General features: G+C 37.5%; 5 protein-coding genes across 9 annotated transcripts; 3 read left to right on the top strand and 2 right to left on the bottom strand.

Moving 5' to 3' along the window:
• The first annotated feature begins 1,607 nt into the window (after positions 1–1,607).
• On the top strand, positions 1,608–3,308 carry LOC106639161 (TBC1 domain family member 13). Of its 3 annotated transcripts, none has more exons than XM_014352625.2 (2): positions 1,608–1,676; positions 1,951–3,308. In XM_014352625.2, the coding sequence occupies exon 2, from the start codon at positions 1,995–1,997 to the stop codon at positions 3,177–3,179; it is 1,185 nt and encodes a 394-aa protein (XP_014208111.2). In that variant the 5' UTR covers positions 1,608–1,676; positions 1,951–1,994; the 3' UTR covers positions 3,180–3,308. The 3 variants fall into 3 exon arrangements, with proteins under 3 accessions (XP_014208111.2, XP_014208110.2, XP_014208112.2); XM_014352624.2 differs by having other exon boundaries at positions 1,608–1,820; XM_014352626.2 differs by having other exon boundaries at positions 1,626–1,680.
• Positions 3,309–3,598: 290 nt separating this feature from the next.
• Alg10 (alpha-1,2-glucosyltransferase Alg10) lies at positions 3,599–5,407 on the bottom strand. The gene is made up of 2 exons (XM_014352532.2): positions 5,355–5,407; positions 3,599–5,279 (listed from the first exon to the last, which is right to left on the bottom strand). Exon 2 carries the CDS (start codon positions 5,113–5,115, stop codon positions 3,676–3,678), a length of 1,440 nt encoding a protein of 479 aa, XP_014208018.2. The 5' UTR covers positions 5,116–5,279; positions 5,355–5,407; the 3' UTR covers positions 3,599–3,675.
• Positions 5,408–5,783: 376 nt separating this feature from the next.
• On the bottom strand, positions 5,784–12,758 carry pAbp (poly(A) binding protein). 3 transcript variants are annotated; one of them, XM_089594110.1, is made up of 5 exons: positions 12,428–12,758; positions 11,781–12,141; positions 7,953–8,263; positions 6,915–7,860; positions 5,784–6,794 (listed from the first exon to the last, which is right to left on the bottom strand). In XM_089594110.1, the coding sequence occupies exons 2-5, from the start codon at positions 11,971–11,973 to the stop codon at positions 6,346–6,348; spliced, it is 1,899 nt and encodes a 632-aa protein (XP_089450236.1). In that variant the 5' UTR covers positions 11,974–12,141; positions 12,428–12,758; the 3' UTR covers positions 5,784–6,345. The 3 variants fall into 3 exon arrangements, with proteins under 3 accessions (XP_089450236.1, XP_014208058.1, XP_023246310.1); XM_014352572.3 differs by having other exon boundaries at positions 6,918–7,860; XM_023390542.2 differs by having other exon boundaries at positions 6,918–7,860; positions 12,432–12,758.
• A 605-nt stretch (positions 12,759–13,363) lies between these two features.
• Positions 13,364–14,498, top strand: LOC106639158 (cytochrome b-c1 complex subunit 7). Its single transcript, XM_014352620.2, has 4 exons — positions 13,364–13,579; positions 13,755–13,805; positions 13,919–14,085; positions 14,235–14,498. Exons 1-4 carry the CDS (start codon positions 13,495–13,497, stop codon positions 14,313–14,315), a joined length of 384 nt encoding a protein of 127 aa, XP_014208106.1. The 5' UTR covers positions 13,364–13,494; the 3' UTR covers positions 14,316–14,498.
• Positions 14,499–15,040: 542 nt separating this feature from the next.
• Positions 15,041–21,424, top strand: LOC149374236 (uncharacterized). Its single transcript, XM_089594298.1, has 2 exons — positions 15,041–15,224; positions 21,015–21,424. The coding sequence occupies exons 1-2, from the start codon at positions 15,210–15,212 to the stop codon at positions 21,387–21,389; spliced, it is 390 nt and encodes a 129-aa protein (XP_089450424.1). The 5' UTR covers positions 15,041–15,209; the 3' UTR covers positions 21,390–21,424.
• The last annotated feature ends 320 nt before the right edge of the window (positions 21,425–21,744 follow it).

The raw sequence follows: 21,744 nt of genomic DNA, 5'->3' as shown, positions 1-21,744 counted from the left end.
AATATACATAAAATCAATTTTTTTTAAATAATTTGGCAAAAAATTTGTGAATAGAAAAAAGGTATAAGAAAACCATGGTAAATTCGAAAAGAGCATTGTTTTCAATTACACAATTTTTTAAAATAATTTTTTTTTTGATTTTTAAAATTATCGCATTTCAATCTTTATTTATTCGTAAAGTGCATAATATATCTAACAACGTAAGATCTAAAAATTTCATAATCACAATTTTCCTTTAGCTCTGATATATATTGTTTATGAGACGTTTTCGTTCAACTCTATTTTAACCAATGTGAAGTCGAAACTTCATTTTTACAAGTATTTTGGCGCAATAAATTTATTTTCTAGTTAAAAAAAACTATCCTCTCTCCGACCCACTCACACGTGTGTAAACATTAAACCACGACATCGTACGATTCATCGATTGAACACTGTATTGTAAATTAGTAAATAATCAAAATGAAAGCTGATCAAAGGTCGTCTATTGTATATATAATGGTAAAAAATGTACATGATGTACGTACGTTAAAAAAAAAAGAAAAAAAATACAAATACAAATCAGTATGTACAGTATGTAAATAGTCAAAGTTAAGATATACGTTTTTTAAATGAACGAAACGAATAGATAGTACGATCGAAACTCGCGCTCGAATTTTACTCGCAGGATCATCGTTATTATTATAAACTTGTTCCTGGACTTGTATATACATTTGTGTGCATAAGCACATCGTTACTATATATGTAAGCAAACGCGTATTTTCGTTAAATAAGTAACATTCAGCGAAAGAAATGTACTTATAACAAGTAAAAAGTGTGTTCACTATACGCGTATTATCTATTCGATTCGTTCGACACGATACGGCGATAGCGGTTTGTATGTGTATATAGGTATGTATAAAGTACGACGATACGTGTTACAGTGCGATTGATGCGTACTCGAGCGTATGTGTATACGTTTATAAATTGTTTGATTTTCATGTTTATATTTTTGCAGAAATGCCGATGAAACGCAAAGAACGCAAGAAAAAGAAACGTTAAAAAAAAAAAGAAAGCTCGACGTCAAATAAAAAAAAAGCTACGATGAGTGATCAAGAATAAAAAAGAAAAAAATCTTTTACAAAGTAAAACTGCATTTTTTTTATTAATAAAGCTATTGTCCCACCTTCCCATGCGTTTTTTAAATGGAATTGCCAGAAAACTCTTTCAAAGTTACGGGGTCGTATAGGGCGGTATTGGCAAATTTCATTTAATTTACGACCGAATTACGAAGTTTTTAATGGTTTTTGTTTATTAATTAAATCAAGGTTTTTCCTTCCATTTGGGGCGGTACAATGTATATTTATCATTAGACGAAGTCAAAATCCATTTAATGAATCAAAGACATGTAGACTTATAAATAATTCTTTTATTTCATATCGTCCGAAAAAGAAAAGATTACATGTGACCTTATTGTACTTACCAAAATGTAAAAAAAAAAAAAGAGGCGCAAAACTTTCAAATTATCTTTCAATTCGCTTAATGACGTCACCAAGCCATGGAGCGTATACGTGTAATTGACACGTAAGTTACGCCAAATCACATACCATAATTTTATTCACATCAGCTGACGGAAAATCAGTTTTGCTCTCTCCAAGACTGCAGTACTTACTTGTGTCGAATTTGTTTTGCGTAAATAAGTAAGTAAGTACGTTTACAAATCGCGAATAAAGCACAGCTGTCGCTGCTGATAAAAAGAACGTGAAATCGGAGCGGTCTCGCATATGCATAGAAAAATAATCGCTACAACCTATACAGCAGATGTTTATTGTTACTCCGAAAGAGTTAGTTCAGTGATGAAGATATGAGAGAAAAAAAATAAAACAAAAAACAAGTGGAAATCCAAAAGCATGTACTATTATTATTAATTTTTTTTTTTTTTTTTTTTTTTTTTTTTTTTTTTTTTACTATCAGATGCAACAATAAACGAGGATTAATGTACACAACAGTAATGAAGGATGAGTATATTAAAGCGCAGGATACAGGAGTTCGAGGAGGTGCTCGGCGCAAAAGAGATCGAAGAGTGGCAGCTGCGCCGGCTCTGTTTTAACGGTATTCCGGACGAGGGTAGTCTGAGGCCCCTCTGCTGGAAGCTGCTGCTCAACTACATTCCCAGCTCGAGCGACAAGTGGGACGAGACTCTGGCGCGTAAGCGTGAGCTCTACAAGTCCTTCATCGACGATCTTATTGTCATACCCGGCGAATCGAATCCGGATACCGATGGCAGAATCGACGTCACCAGCGACGATCATCCCCTGAATCTTGATCCAGACAGCAAGTGGCAGGCCTACTTCAAGGACAACGAGGTGCTTCTCCAAATTGACAAGGATGTCAGGAGACTCTGTCCTGACATATCGTTCTTTCAGCAAGGCACAGAGTATCCCTGCGAAGCTATTGTCCACAGCAATGGGCAAAAGAGACTGCACCAGAGGGTCCATCACACCGTACTGAAGAGTGCAAGTGTTGAGAGAAAGGGCCTTGGAGTGACTAAAATTGCTGTGTCTGCTAGAAAAGCCATAGAAGATTATGCCCCTTTGGAAGGTGGAGAGGCACACTGGGAGGTCCTGGAGCGGATTTTGTTCCTATACGCTAAGTTGAATCCTGGCCAGGGATATGTACAGGGTATGAATGAGATTGTTGGGCCAATTTACTATGCATTTGCCTGTGATCCAGATCAAAAATGGAGAGAGCACGCTGAGGCAGATACTTTCTTTTGCTTTACAAATCTCATGGCCGAGATCCGAGACTTTTTCATCAAGTCGCTGGATGAAGCTGAGTTTGGCATTAACGCCATGATGGACAAATTAATAAGTGAAGTCAAATCCAATTGTTACGACATATGGCTGCGCTTGCACCAGCAAGAGCTCTGTCCTCAGTACTATAGCTTTAGGTGGCTGACCCTCTTGTTGTCACAAGAATTCCCCTTGCCAGATGTCATGAGAATATGGGACTCTCTGTTTTCGGATGACAACAGATTTGATTTTTTAATACACATATGCTGCGCCATGATTTTGCTCTGCAAAAACCAGATACTCAATGGAGATTTTGCGGCCAACGTGAAGCTACTACAGAACTTTCCATCTATGGATATTCAGATCGTACTGACCAAGGCTGCCGAATTGGCGGAGAAAGCTTCCTGCTAGTACTAAAGCGTACTGTATAATATAGATTTATAAGTGAAACTTATTTTTTGATCTACAAGAATGAATGCATTTTTTCTATCATGTATTTTTCTAAGCTCATGCCTAGAAAATTTGTATGTTAACCAAATTTACTCATCTCTAGTTTTTATAACATTTACTTTTTATTTTAATAAATGAAGTTTTTAGTTCTGTAAATGTATCATTAACATATTATGATTAAGGACTATGTACAATAAATAAAATTTATACTTTTTTCATGTTTTCAAAAAATTTATTTTGTTGTTTATAAAATCAAGGTACACATAGATTACAAAAATCAAAAACAAGGAATTCATACTAATGAAATGAACTTGTATGTACTAATTTGATTTGCAAAATTCCATATTTTGGTATCATCACAAATAACAAGTTTCCTGCAGGTATAATATAAAAATTTTATTTTTAATCAATACACACATACGTTTTTCAAACATTGTTTATTTCATTCAAAAATAATTTACCATGCAATTCTTTGGGGATGTTTCTCATCTGCCCAACTAAATGATTTACTTGTAAACAAGTAAAACTGAAAAATATTGACAAGAATAATCGTAACAGTTTCAGCTACCAGTTGCCAGTGCTTGGGTTCCTTTAATTGAAGTCTGTATAAAATATAAGGAATAATAAAGTATCTTGGTTCAAGTAACAATTGAGGTACAAGTACTGCACATGTACAAAATGCTAATGATAAAATAGATAATTTTCTCATGTGACTAATAGATTTTAAAATAGCATGAAGAGCAAATGCATACATAGGAACCAGTAAATATTTGAATAAGTGATAGCGATTCATTAAATTTTTCCACACATAAAATGAGTAATGTCTATTGTCTGCCAATATATATGGATGAACTAGAGTATTATGATGAACAATCACTCCAATTATGCAAGTTGATGCAACTATGTGATCTGATAGTAATTCTAACGGTTTCGAGATATATGGCAACAGATATGGCCATGCAAAAGCTATTACAAACATAGAAAAGTAAAAAATTTGTACTGCATGAATCGTAGGTTTGTGAGCACTCCTGTCTCCTACAACTATTCCATTGTTGTATGTAACAAAAACTGCAAAAGCTATCAAAACTAAAAGATAATGTATAAATGGCATACAAAATGATTTAGTAAACTGCAGAAATTTTACAGTTCCATGTCTAGCTTTTGCTCGAAAGATTCCAAATAAGGTCTTAATGCAAGGAAAGAGATTAAGGGTGTTGGTATACTGTGGCTTTTTTGTAAGCTGATCTATTGCATCAAATCCTCGTTCAATGCCTATATAGGCAACCCAAATAACATTGGTCTGTCTAACACAGATTGTTAGTAAACCAACAAAAGCTGCTGACTTGTCTTTTCTGCTAATATAACAGAGGAACATCAGCAGGATTAAAGTTACTGAAAAAACGTCAGTATAGTACAAGAAAAACCAGAAAAACAGTGGAGGAAAGAAAGCAATGTTCCAGGCTCTTAAAAATAATGAGTAAACCCTTAAGTTTTCTTCTTGCTTGGTCACTTTCTCTCTCCTCTGCTTATTTAAAATGAGATAAGCTAGCCACACGTTTATATATGTGAAAAATACATTAAGAAGTCTCAAATGGGTGATTGTGCAAAATTTGAAAGGCCCAAGTATTGCAGCTGCAAAAAGATACAGCCCTGGTAAAGTTGTTATTTTCTGGTCCCATTCAAAAAAATTTCCATTGCAATACTGAATGGTTTGTGGAACATGAAACTTTTCATCAATGAAATAATCTTTTTGAGTTATGTTTAAATATGTAAACAATAGAGGTACAAATGATAATGATATTCCACAGGTATGTGCCAAAATTTGCAATAACGCGTCTATTGCAGTGTTTAACAACGACGATGTTTTTCGGACTTCCATTTTTTTGGCCATTTTCATAGTTTAATAGAAAAAAAATTAACCAAAAAACTTACTCTAAAATTTTTTCAGTTAGCTGTTGTAAAGGTACAGGTTAGAATAAACAATAATATCGCTCGATCTTTTGTGTAATGAGAATATGATTTTTGCAAATGATAACGTCATTATTTAAAACCAAAAAAATCCTGAAACATAAATTGTTAAACCTATGTAATTAAAATTCAAATGAGCAAGAGAATTCTACACAAAAATGCCAATACCTTAACAGCTTTTTATAACAATTTTTGTAAAGAACTTCAATTGTTTATAAATCACTGAGCCAACATAACATTTTTTACTTATGACAACTCCGCGTAATGAATTTTTTAATTAAACGATTTGCAAATAATGTAACCAGTAGACGACCCCCCCGAAACCCCATCCCATACACAATTGCACATGTCATGTAAGTATGTACACGACCAGAAGAGTGAGCGAATTTTTGAACTCGTCATCTCGTCAAATGGTAATTACATAAGTACATTATGTACTTCAACTTCAACTTATATGTACTGTACATATAAGTTGAAGCTAATTCGTACTGGGTTAATGTTGTACATCTTAATCCATTAGGTATACATTGTATAATATCGTTAATAATTGTTCAACAACTGTGATTGAGGTAGATAAAAAATTAAATACGCATCAAGTTATTGTTTACTGTTTTTTATTGTAACTTATTGAACAAATATACTTTTCGAAGTTTTCACAAATATAGATTCTTCTTGATTCATAAAAGATAAATTTCAAAGGAAAATGAAAAAAAAATTGATTAAAAGTAACACCGAACGATGATTATCTTGGATGGTTATTTCCATCTTTCTTTTGTTTTTACAAGCAAAGTCGAGTAAATTCGAATCAAAGAATCATGAAAGGAAAATTACATCACTCGCAGTTTGTCTTTCACTTATTTGTTAAATCTTTGTTTTTGATAACTGAGGATAACGCCGTGCATTTAATATTTTTTTGGTTGCATTTTTCAAGTTGCTGATCTAAGTGATTTTAACAAATAAGAAAAGAGATGATTGAGCGATAGTTTCCATATAAAGTCAACTCAACGATAATACACTGATTTAAACATACTCAAATTAGCTTGTAAAAAGAAAAATAAAACACGGAAATTACCGCGAACGTCATAATTGAAAAAAAAGGACTAAGTCGAATGTAACAAAAGAAAGAAAGACGATCGTAATAATCAACAAGGAGAGTAATTTACTCCTTCTTGCTGGCAACAGCCTGTTTGGCCTGATGGGCTTGGAGCACAGCCACGGCCTCCTCAACTTTGGCCTTGAGACTCTCCCCGTGCTCCAACATGTGCAGAAGCTCGCTGTTGTCGATCTCCAGCAACATACCGGTGATCTTTCCAGTGAGATTGGGATACATGCACTGGATAAGCGGGAAGAGACGTTCACCCAGCATCTGCTTCTGTTCTTGGGGCTGAGCGGCGGCTAACATGGATGCGGTCAGTGGCTCTTGGCCTTGGATGTGCACGGCTTGCTGTGTTGGAGCCTGGACAGGGGTCATGGCCATCACCGGAGGTGGATTGCGCATGTTAGGTGTGTACTTGTAATTTGATGGTCGACCTTGGGGATTGACGCCGACAGCTGGACCTGCCATTGAGCGATTTTGCATGTTAGTTGCTCCTGGCACAGTTTGTTGACCTAAAACGAAGGAACACAATACGTTAGTCACCATTCCACAAAAGTATAATATTTTTCCTTTCTCTCTAAAAATAAACTTTGCAAGTAATTTAATCGAAATAATTTTTTCAACTAAATAACTACCTGTGATGGGTCTGGCGGAGATGGGATTGCGCATGGCATTGGCTTGGGCAGATGGAGCGCGCGGGGCAGTACGGAACTGGGTCTGCATGGTGGTGAAGCCGGTGTTGCCTGCTTGAGCATTGGGTCGCACGGGCTGGGCAGGCCAGCGCGGAGTGGTTCTAATCTGAGCCATCTGAGCCGGTCCATAGAATCGCTGGGGCTGAGGTAGGGTGGGCACAAAGTAGCCAGTGCTGGCACCACCGGTCTGGAAGACCTGGCCCATGTGTTGCATGCGGAGGTTGGCGACGCGTTGCAGGTATTGAGAGGCAAGGTGGGCCTTACGATCCTCTTTACGCTGAGCCAGTGCCACGTAGAGTGGCTTCGAGCCAACGATTCGGCCGTTCATCTCGGTCACGGCCTTGGTCGCCTCCTCGGGTAGCGAGAAGCAAACGAAACCAAAGCCTTTGCTGCGTCCATCCTCCATCATAACTTTGACCGATGTAATTGTTCCGAATGGAGCAAACTCCTTTCGCAGACGTTCATCATCGATCGTGTCGTCAAGATTTTTGACGTAGAGGTTGACTCCCTGGTACCTACTTAGCCTTTCTATCTTAAGCTGCTCGAATTTGCGCTTCAGCTCCTGCTGGCGTTCAGCCTTCTTCTGTGCTCGACCGACAAAGAGAATTTTGCCATCCCCAAGATCCTTGCCGTTAAGCTCGGCTACAGCGTGGTCAGCAGCGACCGGGTCTTCAAAAGCAACGAAGCCGAAACCCCGTGATTTTCCGTCGTCTTTGCTCATCACCTTATGGCTCGTGATGGTACCATACTTTTCGAAGATTTCCTTGAGCTTTTCATCCGTCATATCTTCGCCAAAGTTCTTCACATAAACGTTAGTGAAAAGCTTGGCCTTTTCGCCAAGTTCCTTTTCACGTTCCTTGCGGGAAACGAATTTGCCAACATAAACCTGCACAATGACAGTTGACGTTAGCAATCATGTTAAAACTGTAGTTCTTAAGAGCAATATTATATTTAAAAGTGTATTTCTTAAGAGCATACCTTTTTACCATTCAACAACATTCCGTTGACCTTGTCAATTGATTTGTTGGCAGCCTCTTCGGTTTCAAAATGCACAAAGCCATAGCCCTTGGACGCACCTGTCTCGTCTTGGGCGACCTTACAGCTCAAAATATTGCCAAAAGCCGAGAATGTATCGTACATGGCTTTATTGTCAATATTTTTATCCAAGTTTTTAATGAATACGTTTCCAACGCCAGATCGCCTGAGCGATGGATCACGTTGCGACCACATTATACGGATCGGCCGTCCTTTGATCATGTCAAAATTCATGGTATCAAGAGCCCTTTCCGCTGAAAAAACAAAATAGAGGTTCTATGAATTACTTTTATCATAATTATAGCAACTTTTATAAACTGACAAACAACCTCTTGAATAGTATCAATCTTTAAAATTAAAATGATTTCATGTGGCATCGGGCTTTTAAGATGAATATCTTTTCATAAATTACAAACTCATGAAATATTTGCATACTCAATTGAGCAGACAAACAAAGAAATACAATTCATAATAACATACCAATTCTGGCAAGTTACGAATCATTCGAATTAACAAAGAGCGTTAACACTTTTGTTTACATCTAGGATGTTATTAAATAAATAATTTTCATAGTACAAAGCTGCAATATGTTCGGAAATTTTGAAAGATCTTAAATTTCGTAGACAAGCTAAATGTGTAACAAAACATTTGTATCATTGAACGACTTATCTCCAAACTCTGAAAAATCATATAAAAGAAGTTGAAAACGATCAGGTATTTGTCAACAAAAATTATCTAGTCAGCACCTCTTTATACAAGTGTGTGCGTGTGACTCATGAGGCACAAGTGAAAGGAAAGAGTTAAGCACTCGACGTTCGGCATTGACTGACGGAAAAAGCCAGCTGCGCAAAAGTTGCCAGAGCCATATGGACTGTAAACAGGTACGTAAGACGCCCGTTTGAGAAAGGCGAGTAGTAGCGCGAGCGCGTTATCTCCGACTTAGCTACAACGCTTTGTGAATAAGCTCGCAAATACAACGTTTCTACAATTTCTTGATAGACCGAATTAATTTAAAGGGCATGAAAAAGATTTAGAAAGTATAAAATGTACAATTTTTCGATGGTTGCATCAAATTTTAATAGCTGTATTAAAAATATTTTTAACACGAATGCAAGACATATATTTGAATGACATTACTTTCATTAATGACATATTTGACTATTAAAGTCACAATGATACGAAGTTAAGCTAAGCCATATGGCGCATTATCGAAACTGAATTTTTTTTTCCATCAATCGATTAGCATTGAAAGTATAAAATTTACAATTAAGTTGATCTAAAAGAAGTTATAGAATGGCCATCAACGTTTAATTTTAATTCTAAAGGAAAAATTATAATCTCTGAAGTTGTAATAACAAGATAAGCCAACGACACAAGGAAAAATTGCAAAGTAATTGTTTCGCACTAACGTTGGCGAAATATAAATTCCACAGAATTTGAAGAGTTCACGGAATTTAAAAATACGTTTACAAACACAAATAGAAGTTAGATCAAATGTTATATAGAACTTTACTATAAACTACCTTTGTTTACACGGTCGCTTAGAACATGTACAAAACATTTAGGTGCAAATTTTCAGGATTTCAATGTCATATCATAAGGACCCATATCAAAACAGAAACGCGTATATAATAAATTCGATAAGCATCGTTGGAGCAAGTGAGAGGGGGCAAAAGTACGGAAGCCCGGTAACGACATCGTGCGTGCAGGCTTGAAAGCTAGATTGCATGCGTGAAAGGTATCGAGTTGCAAGATTGCATGCATGAAAGGTAGCGAGTTGCAAGTTTGCATGCATGAAAGGTAGCGAGTTTCGTTTTACACGGAAATCTCCGTGTGTTGGTACACCTCCGGCCATATATATATATGTCTAGTTTTTGTTTTGCTTAGATATCAAACGTCAATGAGAAGGCTCTAGTCTTAAGAAAAATGTATTTTTATTAATTTTTATTTGTCAAAAATGCCCAGAATGATGTCATGTGTGCAGGCTTCAAAGTTATTTTGAGATTCATAGTAACCTACATCCATTGATGAAGCTACATTTTTTTCTTCTGTTTATATCCAAATATTCCAAATTATTAATAAATTAAACAAATATTTAGAAAATTAAAATTGATTCTCTATAGAAACATTTTTTTTTGTTCGTTCGACAAATAAAAAGTAAAATAGGATCCACATGCACTATTTCTTAAACTAATCTTTGTATATATTTCTAATAAATATATTCCAACTTGAATAGATTAAATAAAATATAAGTTTTCTGTGACAGTTGTGACAGTGTTATTGTAACAGTATTGAATTATTATACTTTAACTATAATTTCATAGTGTTGACTGTAGACTTAATTGTCAACTCTACTTGGGACTCTGCACTTTTAACGTCTCTTGATTAGATTCATCTTGAAGCAAAAAGGTAAGTTTGGAATAAGTTTATGCTTTAATTATTAACGAGAAAAAAAAAGGGATCTAATATTTCAAACAGGAAAAATTAAATTATTAACCTTTTAAGTACTCATACAGTACATAACCTTCAAACTTTTTTCCTGAAACCTGATTTGGTTTTTCCTGTTTGAAATATTAGATCCCTTTTTTTTCTCGTTAATAATTAAAGCATAAACTTATTCCAAACTTACCTTTTTGCTTCAAGATGAATCTAATCAAGAGACGTTAAAAGTGCAGAGTCCCAAGTAGAGTTGACAATTAAGTCTACAGTCAACACTATGAAATTATAGTTAAAGTATAATAATTCAATACTGTTACAATAACACTGTCACAGAAAACTTATATTTTATTTAATCTATTCAAGTTGGAATATATTTATTAGAAATATATACAAAGATTAGTTTAAGAAATAGTGCATGTGGATCCTATTTTACTTTTTATTTGTCGAACGAACAAAAAAAAATGTTTCTATAGAGAATCAATTTTAATTTTCTAAATATTTGTTTAATTTATTAATAATTTGGAATATTTGGATATAAACAGAAGAAAAAAATGTAGCTTCATCAATGGATGTAGGTTACTATGAATCTCAAAATAACTTTGAAGCCTGCACACATGACATCATTCTGGGCATTTTTGACAAATAAAAATTAATAAAAATACATTTTTCTTAAGACTAGAGCCTTCTCATTGACGTTTGATATCTAAGCAAAACAAAAACTAGACATATACATATATGGCCGGAGGTGTACCAACACACGGAGATTTCCGTGTAAAACGAAACTCGCTACCTTTCATGCATGCAATCTTGCAACTCGATACCTTTCACGCATGCAAGCTAGCTTTCAAGCCTGCACGCACGATGTCGTTACCGGGCTTCCGTACAAAAGATACACACAGAAGAGTAGCGAAAGAGAGCGCACATGCATGCGCATCGTGCAAAAGGAAGAATTTTCAAGATGGCGGGCATGTATGAGCACGTGTCGAATATCCCTGTGTGAAAAATGTAAGTGGCTTTGGGCTGTATCCAGGAAACAAAAATTTACTTTATTTATGTAATTTTTTTTTTTTTCCGAAGAAATTACTGCAGGCACTACACAGACTGCCGTGGACTAAAGCTTGACGTTTCTTGGATACGTGAGCACGTGGTATTGTCTAGTTTTAAGAGAAATTTAAAGTGTAACATCTTGTAACTGATCTCTGAGAATTCGATGAATCATTGGAATTACACAGAATTTTTATGCTGTTCTGATATACCTCTGAATCAGAGATAACGTACATGATCGTTACTTAATGAATAAAAATGAAAATAACGATAAAATTAAAAACTCACCATCAGCGGGCTGCTGGAAGTTGACGTAGGCGTATCCGAGGGAACGTCTGGTGACGGCGTCACGACACACGCGGATGGAAAGTACGGGTCCAGCCGACGAAAACTTTTCAAACAGCATAGCCTCGGTGATGTCGGAGTGAAGGTCGCCCACGTAGAGCGAGGCCATCGGGTAATTTGGCGCTCCAGGATTCATCTTGATTTCTTTTTCTTGTTTTCTCTTTTTTCTCTTTTTTAGTTTACCTTAATTGGTTTTCTTATGTTGATTTTTCCTTTTTTTTGGGGGGAGGAGTTTAACTTGTTTCGATTGTTTTTCTGTTTTTTTTTTTTACGTTGTTTGTTTTCTGTTATTTCTTGATAATATCTAGAAAAAAAATGATAAAGTAGATATTTCGTTGTTTATCAAGACCCCTTTCTTTTTCTCTCTTTTGTTTTTTTCAAATTTTGCAAAGACAAATGAAAAGGTGAGGTTATGAAAGTATATCCACCACCAGAGAGAGTATGTGGCCTAAAGAGAGAGACATGTCGACGCGCGCTGGCGTTCGACATTTGTTGAGAAATGCAAGCTGGAAAGATAGTTGGATGTATAAAGAGACGGGGGAGGGGACGAATTACACGTAGGTAAAAAAAACGAATAGCATATGGTTTACCTACTCGAGGATACGTTTTAGGGAATATTAAACGTTTCCGACTGCGTTACTTTTTTTTCTCCAAGCTGTGTCTTTTCAATCCAATCTTTCTCTATTCGCTTTAGATCTTATTGACGATGCTTGCTCTTCTCACACTTTCCACTGATTTTCTTAGTCACGTTTTACGATTTTTTTGGTTGATTTTTTGTAATTTTTTTAAATTTTTTTTTATTTTTTTTTAATATTTACACGGAGAGTTAATTCACGGTTATAGCGGTGGGTTGTGTGACCTATTTTTTTATTAAAAAGGGGACACAACCTCACTGGAGGCAACTCTACTCTGAAGGAAGTGGAGTCGGAGCGAAGCCTTTTATAACCTCGGCTCTCCCACCACGGCGACTCTTGTGAGAGTGTGTTAGCTATCGCGCGCCACAATCGTCTTCGCTGACTACTAGACTACTTTCCCTCTCGCGAAATACTCGCCGTATGTTAGCAGTTTTTACATGATTTTGATTGCATTATCGCACCCTCAGCTCATAAAATGGTATATTTTTTTGTTCAACACTCGTTTTTTATTTTATTTTCCAGGAATAATGATTACTATTTATTAAGAAATATATATTTTCCGATGTGCAGTTTCCGTAGCCAACGGAAGTTAAGTTCAAATATTCCAAAACGCATGCGCACTGTGGTCATTTTCTGTTCGCAATTTTTCTATATTTTTTTGCACCCAGAGACCCAGAGAGCACAACAAACACAATTTGTAGAGCATTGTCCATTTTGTTTAAAGATAATAAGTACAGTTTTTGATGTAAAACAAATTATAATAAACGCAAATAAACAACTGAAAAACACCAACCGATGATAAGGGACGCGCTAAAAAAGGTTTCTGTTTGACCGACGAAGAAGATAAGGGTAGAATACTAACTTAGCAGCGCACAAGCACAGCAGGAGCAGACGAGCAGACAACACGGCGCAAAAACTGACCCACACAACGAGACGCAATATAGACATATTATTTAGGATCCCGAAGAGAAGGTGAAAAAGAGCATCGTCGTCGTCACTTTGATCCTTCAAAAGGACTAAAGATGATGCGTAGGGCGTTCATGCAGGTCGCGCGACAATTCAGCGAGAGGCCAAACATCATCGATCAGCCGCCGAACAAACTAATCGGTGAGTTTTTTCTTTACAACCACTAAGATGCCCATGATGAGCTTGCACCTTTATTTACAACTAGAAAAACGTCTGCTCTCCAACTTCAGACTTTGCCTTACATAACGTTGTGACTTTGATACCTACTTGCATGATCAGTGTATTTAATTAAAATTGTTTTTGTTACTCTTTGCAGGCCCTAACTTTCAGCAATGGTTCTACAACAAATCTGGATTCAATCAGTATGGTAAGTCTACGTATTCTTGATTATTGTCAAAGGGATGGGCATTGCTTTGTTGACAACTTGTAGGAAACTTAACCTTGACGTCGATTATTGTGTCAAATTTGGAATTTGTGTAGGTCTTATGCGTGATGATTGTATTCATGAGACTGAAGTCGTGAAGGAAGCTCTGCGAAGATTGCCCCAGCACCTCCAGGATGAACGTGTATTTCGAATTGTTCGCGCTGGTTATTTGAGCCTGAGAAATGACATCCTGCCCAAAGAACAGTGGACCAAACTAGAGGAGGCAAGTTTGATATTCATGTATTATTAATTTACATACTAATATTAACTTGTTAAGAAAGTTATTCAGTGTAGCGGATTTTTTAACCTTTGAGATCAAAATCACTGCCTGTTGTGTCTGCCATGTTTACCAAGTGCAATTTATTTTTGTAGGATGTTAAATACCTTCAACCGTACATTGATGAAGTTGAAGCCGAAATTGCAGAGAAAAAACGGTGGGAAGCAAGTGATTAATAATCAGCCCTAGCACATCACATTCAATGAGAGCAACATATAGCTAAGATTTATAACACATTTCTTCAATATGTTTATCAAAAATATCGCGATAATTTCTTGTTTTCAGGGCGATTCTTGTACATAAAATTATATATTATAGAGCAGTTGAAGTGAATGAATAAAATTTCAAACTAAAAGCAATGTATTTGTCAACAAAGGTCCGTTTTTTCTAATTTTTAATTTTTAATTTCTCAAGTACAGCTTGAATTTCATAATTTTTTTTTTTTTTTTCCAAACTCATGGGGTGATATTCAAGTCTTCATTTCAATTTGAGACATGTGATTTGTAGATATGTTTCCAGTCAATTATGTCATTACTTTCAAAATACAAAAAAAAAAAATCCTCTTCAAAAGGAATCGTTAATCATCCAAGCCTACCCGAATGTTTGTCCCGAAAAAAAAAAAAAAAAAAAAAAAAAAAACTTAAATTTCAACCCCATTGAAATCTACAAAGAATCGAAAATTTGCAATACCGCATCAACAGCCGCAACGCAAGTAGCGGCATTCGCATAATTATATCAATGCCGTACGTGCGAGTAGAGTCGCCGAGAGGGCAGTAAAACGGACAAATAAACGCGCGCATCGGCGATCAATAAATCCGTGGAAGAAGTGAGGTCGGCGACGCGTCGACTGGAGGGTAGGTGTACAAGTATCAAACAGTCGACTTTTAGTAGCGGCTCCGAACCGGGCTCGTGGCCACCTCTGCCTTCTCTTTCACCACGAGATCTCATACTAATTGCAACTTGACAAAGAGGACAGTCTAACATTCTGTAGTACAGTAGTGTGCACTAGATTACAAGAACAATATCATCGCAAAGGGGTGCAATTGCCTGTCATCAGATATTACGACGAGATGACGATACGAGTGGTGAGTATAATACACGATAAACTTTCTGTAGTTATAATACGCGGTCACGTTGATTCGTTTCATTGAAAATTCGCGCATTTTTATTTTACGTATGTAGGTACGTGGCCTCGTAACTTTCGTCATTTTAACACACATCGCAAGGTGGGAGGGAAGACTATATACGCATACGTGTGTGCAATGGTTTGCGCGTGTTCCTTCTTATTCTCGGTGGTGGCTTTTTAAGTTCGTTAGATAAGTTTTGGTTCGCTCGTTGGTCCGTTGCGAGCGGATTAACGAGAAGAAAAGAGAGTCGACGACGATGATTATTGGTCGTGACTATAATTCCTTTCGATTTTTTCTTTGACGAGCTTTGGGGGGGAGGGGGCTCTGTTGCAGGCAGTAATCCTAATCGCATGCAAATTGATGCAGAAGCAAGAGGCGCTTAAAAAATAAATGCCTTTTCAACTCGTCGATAAATAATGAGGCATACTGGCGCAATCGTACATTTATTCAATGTACAATTTTACAGGTATATAGCGACGTTCCTACGCATGGTATTATTACGATGAAATAAAATTATGAATGATTTATATATGTACTTGGGCGCAAAGGGTAAACTAACTTTAGACAGCACCCAAGAGTGTTTGTTCTTCACGTTCCAAAAAATCGAGTACAAGGTAACTCGGCGAAATCACGCGAACCTCCATGTATACATAACTATATATTAATCGCGAATTTTTATCTTGTTTTTTTTTTTCTTTCTTTCATCAAACAAGCAATAACACACGGTGACAAGGAGAACGAGCATATAGAGAGATCGATACGGCTAAAATGAAGAAAGACATTACGGGTTACGCAATTCTGTTTTGCCGCCCTGCACTAGATGTACGTACATGTATATACCCACGTATGTGTTTCCTGACGCTGTATATACGCGAGCCGAATAAGTAAAGCTCGTCGGGGGATTGTCAAAATTCAATCGAAGCGTGCAAAAGACGCGAGAGCTTGCGTGCTGACTTTCTCCTCTTGTATATTGTATACTTATGCATGTGCGAACATGAGCTTTGACACTCATTGATCTTTACTTTGTATCGTGTGATTAAAAATGTTTAATGACGCACGAATAAAAAAAAAAAAAAAAAAAAAAAACGTCGCTCCAACGTGTGATGTTCCTCGTGCAGTATACACTTATTAACATGGACGCTTATTGCGTCAGTTGGCCCAAATCGTGTGGGTATTAAATTTTTTCAATGCCTCTTATTGGACGTTTAAATTACGCTCTTTCTTCCTCGGGACTTTCAGAGAACAATAGCGTGTAATTAATTATAATTCTCGAGAAAAGCTGAAAAATGTAGTGAGTAAGATACGTGTGCATTAACTTTAAGCTGTAATTTTTAAGGCTCTCCTTATTGCAACACTTTGCAATCGGTACAAGTTTTGATTTTCTTCGATCTTTCCATTTATGATGCGTATGAAGGTCACGTTAAAAAAAAAATTCAATTACAAACTCCCAGTTTTCTTTTTTTCGACCTGCACCTATCTACAATGGTCATCGCTAATCTGGTGTGCGAAACAATTAAAGCCAATATGAAAAAAAAACCAAGTCAACTGTTTGTCTCTCGAGTACATATTTGGCGCGAATATACACTCCTTCGGTAAAGTCGTGACGAAACATCAAAATCGTCAACTTGGAGAAAAGCCTTTGGATGCATTGTTTGCCAAGCGGTACTTGTGTGCAAGCAACAATTCGATCGGAATCCCCTTTCGAGTGTATTCACGTATATACATAACCGATAATTAAGTTTCAATCAACAGCATCAGATGATTCATCCACTTGGAGGTGTTCGTTTTAACTCTCAAATCGAACGAATAAAACAGCTTTTGCGTATATACTTATATACTCTCGCCAGTTGAAAAATTTATTGCGGAGCCGCACTCGTAAAATTATACATATACATGTGACATCGATTTTTTTTTTTTTTCAACACATGGATATATCTTGTAGGTGAAATATTCAACGCCCCGCGGAAACTTTCCAGGACAAAAATGGTAAATAACGCCAGTGTAGCGCAGTAAGCTGGAAATAATAAATTGGAGACGATTTGATTAGTCGCAAAACTCGGCTCTCGGGAAATACGAATTTTTCCCCTTTTTAGATGCGAAAGGGGAAGCTGACATTTACACATCGAAACCACATTTGCCCCAACAAATCGACATTGTAAGCCGTACTTTTTTTTTTTTTTTTTTTTTTTTTCGTAGAAAACCCAATCAAAAAGTCTCAAATCCATCTTGACGATTTTCGCAAGGAAGCAAAAAAGAAAAAGCGCTCTCATTAGCTGCATGTATATAAAATAAGAAAAGAAAAAAGGGAACAGCTTCAGGAGAAAACTTTTTTTTTTCTCTTCCTCAAGAGCACACGGTCGGCCGGTCCATGTGGGCACAGCAGCAGAGGAGGGGGCGAGGGTGGCTGAGCCGGCATTTCGTAGCAAATTCAATACTTGTGTAAAAAGGAAGCACCAGAGAGACCACCACCACACACACCCACACACATCAGGGAGAGGGGCGAGAGAGAGAGAAGGATATCCTTGCGCGCGCGTGCGGACGCCAAAGTCGAAGGAATTCCCGTTGGGGTGTGCGTTCGCAAGGCGTCTCTCTCTCTCCGCGGGGGACCATCGGATTTTCATCCGTTCACATAATGTATACATACACACCCACACTCGAGGGTTGCAAGTCGTTTATACGCACGATATACATCAAGATTTGGGTCCGTGTGTATCCTTATCATCGCAACCCCCTTTTGCGGATTCCCGTGCAAGCCGTAGTATATCCCCTATACACGTGCACCCTGCATGAGTACGCAGGGGTTGCGCGCTTGCGTTTCTACTTTTGTGCGTACAAGTGTACATGAGATACCGCCATATACCTACTTGTTGGCGTGTTGTTCACGTGCTCGGTCCGGGTGATGCGGAATAGCTTTTTTTTTTTTTTTTTCACACTTCGGATTTTATACCTTCGTCTACATTGTTTCTTCATGTTTTTTCGTATACCTATGTGTGTGTACGCGTACATTGTTTATCGAAAGTACATGTACTCACATGAGATGAGTGCAACAAGAGTATATAGAAATTAATGAGGTCGTCGTCGAGAAAAGGCTCTTGTAGGGGTAAGCCACACGAATATCTTAATATATTGTATCGTACCTATATATATATTGTATATATTGTATATACATCAGCCATGTATCCATCGTAAGATCCTCTGCGTACAACAGCCGGGCTGTGGTGTCGATTTTCTCACCCCACCCCCCCTCTTTCTATTTTTCTATATCTATTCGCGCTACTGCATAATAATATGGTACCTACAAGCGGGATATTGAGCTTAAAGAGTGTGAGAGATAAGATGACTTTTATATCGTATAATTTACACGCGGATCACGCCTTACTCTTAAATGTTCAAGCCTTGCCGTTGCGGTAAATTTTACCCAAGATGGAATTGTTCGTCCTGTTCTCAAAGCAGTACCTACGCAATTAATTTGATGTTTTTTCTACGAAAAAAAAAGAAAAAAAAAAAAAAAAAAGTATTACTGATCACCCGAAACTCTCTCCAGAGAAAGTTCTCGTAGTTTTTCGCTGTACATCTGTGATCTGAGTATACATACTATATATACATACATATAATATACCGTCAGGGTCAGTCAGAGGGGAGGATACGGCCATGCAGTGTACGTACATATGTAGGCTTATCGATTTGAGGCACGCGGGTGCGAGAGATTTCCGGGTGGGAGATTTTTAACGTGCACTCACGGAGCAATCATCGATCGGCTGATGCTGCGAGAAAATTATTTGCACTTTTTTTCGTTCCATGCATAACAAGTGCCCATCAAGTCCCTCTGTATACGCTCGAGTGGAGGATTTATTATTCTCGGAGTATAAACGAGCACACGTGAACGCGCGACTTTCGGCTCTTTGCTTTGGCATGACTTTTCTCTTTTCTTTTTTCTTTTTTTCTTTTTTTTTTTTTTTTTTTCTTCTTGAAGGGTTGTCGGCTCACGTTTCTCTTTTTCTCTTTCTTTTTTTTGTGGAATATTCGCTCGTAGGAGCATGAAACTTTTATCGAGTATATATAGCGTTTCGTTTTTTATGTAGGCACATGTTTTTCGATGACGAGCCCAAAGTTCTTTCATATACGTATACAAATTTTTTAATTAAAAAAAGTATACCCAACGTGTTTCGAGACAATTTTACTTTTTCAACGGGTGGTGTTAAACGCGCAAGTTTAAGGATATCAAAAATAAAAGAAAAATTTTTTTCAAGCCTTGATTTACCGCTCTTAGACAGTGTCGAATAAATTTACCAAAATTACAGTAATCGAATCCGCAAGGATACATTGGTAACCTCGCCCATTAGAATTAAATTCGCATTAAACGTGCACGATTTTACAAAATGAAAGGCCAAACTTGTCGAATTTAATTTTTGATTTAATTTTCTTCGAAAAGGAAGCTTGATTGATTGTTCAAGCCGAGAGAGATGATTTGAAATCGAGTTCCCGTGTGAATCGATAGAGGCTCCGAGAAAAAACATACAACGGTGCAAGTAATACGGCCCGAGATTAAGGACACGATGAGAAAGTACGCCGAGACCTACAAAGCGAAAAAGGATTAGATCCTATATACATACAGGCTCGTTCTTTCTTCGTCCGCGTTGATTGTACTCTGTATGAGCATCGCTTGTTTGAAAATAAAGTTTTTCGGATCTGTATGTATACATATATACGTAAATCAAGCGAGTAATCATCTTTAAGAGGAAAAACAGTAAAATTCTGCTCATGATCGGTAATGCGCGATCGATCGATTGACCGGATGATAATAAAAATAAAAGCACACGCACATATGAACGTACAGACAAATAATTTGAATCGGTAATTGCCAAAAATTAGTCATTGTTGTATATTTATGTACGTCTGCATTTAAAGAGGATAAACGCACGCCCGTGCACAACTGGATATAGACGTACTTGTATGTATGCATGTATATTTTGCAAATTTAATTATCAGTAAGTGCGTTTGATTACTTGTGCCTATACCTTGCCATCCTGACGTTGTAACAAACGGAAGGTCGCGTATTTATCACCATCAGCTCCTTGTATGTATGTACTTGTGCATTAACCATTAACCACCAACGACGCGTTTTTACCGTCATCAATCATTCGATTTTTCATCGATTAGCCACGCGAATCGTCATTATGATAGCAATTGTTGTCGCGCACTGCTCGATTCCGTCACCGAAACTGAGACAAAAAATGTTCAATCGCACAAATAACAAAAACAAACACCCACGCGCCTGTACCGCCGTCATTAGGCGTCCGTCAACTTGAGCTTGCACTGGCACGTGGTAGGAAATAACAATTAAAAAAAAAAAAAAAAAAAAAAAAAAAATCGGTAAACTTGCTCGTGTAACAAGTCACAAGTGAAAATGAGGATGCCGGAAAAACTATACTTATACGTATATTGTAAGGTAGACCCGTGAACTTGAGCGTCATCTTATAGAATAACGCACACCCGCGCTTAATTACACCTCATCCACTTAGGCTTCGTTAAAACGACGCAGCTATGCTCATCGTCGCGATCGGCCCTCATCGTCGTCCCGTGTAATGCGTATCGTCTCGGTGCCATGATTATGTAATATACTCGGTTGTTGGTTTTTTACTTTTTCCTCCCCTCCCCCATATTTTTTTCATTTCGTATTTGTCACGATTGACGAAACATAAAAACTTTCCCAAAAACAATGATAATGACACCAACGATCACTTGCAGATGCGGAAGCCACGGAGATCGCCACCAAGGCGAGACGACATAAAAAGCCCATTTTTGACATCCTCATCGTCGTCATCATCATCGTCGTTGCCGATAACAACCAACACCATTACAAAAATAGAAGCTCTTCAGCAAAAACAGAGTGTCGACATCGGTAACATTGTGGCCGAGATCGGCAGCCGTCCGATTAGCCCCGAGGACCACGACTATCGTCATCAGCTCGCAGTGCATCAGCATCATCAACAGCAGATGATGATGAGGACGACAACAACGACGGAGACGCTGATGTGCGAAAAACAGGAGTCCATTACGGCTACGGGCCGCTGTAACGCCGGTGGCATCAACAACTCGCCGATCCACGGCTACTCCCAATAATACACGAGAGAATAAGAAGCTCCTCTCTCTCTCTCTCTCTCTGTGTTTCCGTCACTCATTACCCACCCCTCCCTTCCTGCCCCTCTTTTTTGTTCCGTTACACCTCTGATGTGATGTCACATAACGACGCGCATCTTCTCCAGTACAACTCACTGCAGTATTAATCCCACGGGCGTCCAGCTCGGAGCGCGTTACCGATTCATTGTGACGTTATATTAGGTACCAAAACGATCAATTATTAAAACTGAACACATGTCGCTCGCGATCGTCACTCTCGATGTGCGTTGAGACAAGGTGCTGAGCCGCCGAGGCTTGTTTGATCCGTACGTTGTTGCTGTTGTTACTAATCATAATA

The sequence above is a fragment of the Copidosoma floridanum genome, unplaced genomic scaffold, assembly GCF_036245765.1.
Source record: "Copidosoma floridanum isolate Cflo_tuat_1 unplaced genomic scaffold, Cflo_Japanese_pri ptg000021l, whole genome shotgun sequence".
In the NCBI taxonomy this organism is placed as follows: Eukaryota; Metazoa; Arthropoda; class Insecta; order Hymenoptera; family Encyrtidae; genus Copidosoma; species Copidosoma floridanum.
The sequence above is the reverse complement of the archived record's forward strand: the minus strand, read 5'-3'. Positions and strand labels throughout refer to the sequence as shown.

What these genes read in the sequence shown, in the direction of transcription:
- pAbp (XM_089594110.1), bottom strand. Translation starts at nt 11,973, where the DNA reads ATGAATCCTGGAGCGCCAAATTACCCGATGGCCTCGCTCTACGTGGGC. An exon ending in TGTTGTTGAATGGTAAAAAG is followed by an intron (nt 7,861 to 7,952) that starts GTATGCTCTTAA and finishes GTCATTGTGCAG; the next exon opens with GTTTATGTTGGCAAATTCGT. An exon ending in CGCCAGACCCATCACAGGTA is followed by an intron (nt 6,795 to 6,914) that starts GTTATTTAGTTG and finishes CCTTCGTTTTAG; the next exon opens with GTCAACAAACTGTGCCAGGA.
- Alg10 (XM_014352532.2), bottom strand. Translation starts at nt 5,115, where the DNA reads ATGAAAATGGCCAAAAAAATGGAAGTCCGAAAAACATCGTCGTTGTTA.
- LOC106639158 (XM_014352620.2), top strand. Translation starts at nt 13,495, where the DNA reads ATGATGCGTAGGGCGTTCATGCAGGTCGCGCGACAATTCAGCGAGAGG. An exon ending in GCCGCCGAACAAACTAATCG is followed by an intron (nt 13,580 to 13,754) that starts GTGAGTTTTTTC and finishes TACTCTTTGCAG; the next exon opens with GCCCTAACTTTCAGCAATGG. An exon ending in ATCTGGATTCAATCAGTATG is followed by an intron (nt 13,806 to 13,918) that starts GTAAGTCTACGT and finishes GAATTTGTGTAG; the next exon opens with GTCTTATGCGTGATGATTGT.
- LOC106639161 (XM_014352625.2), top strand. Translation starts at nt 1,995, where the DNA reads ATGAGTATATTAAAGCGCAGGATACAGGAGTTCGAGGAGGTGCTCGGC.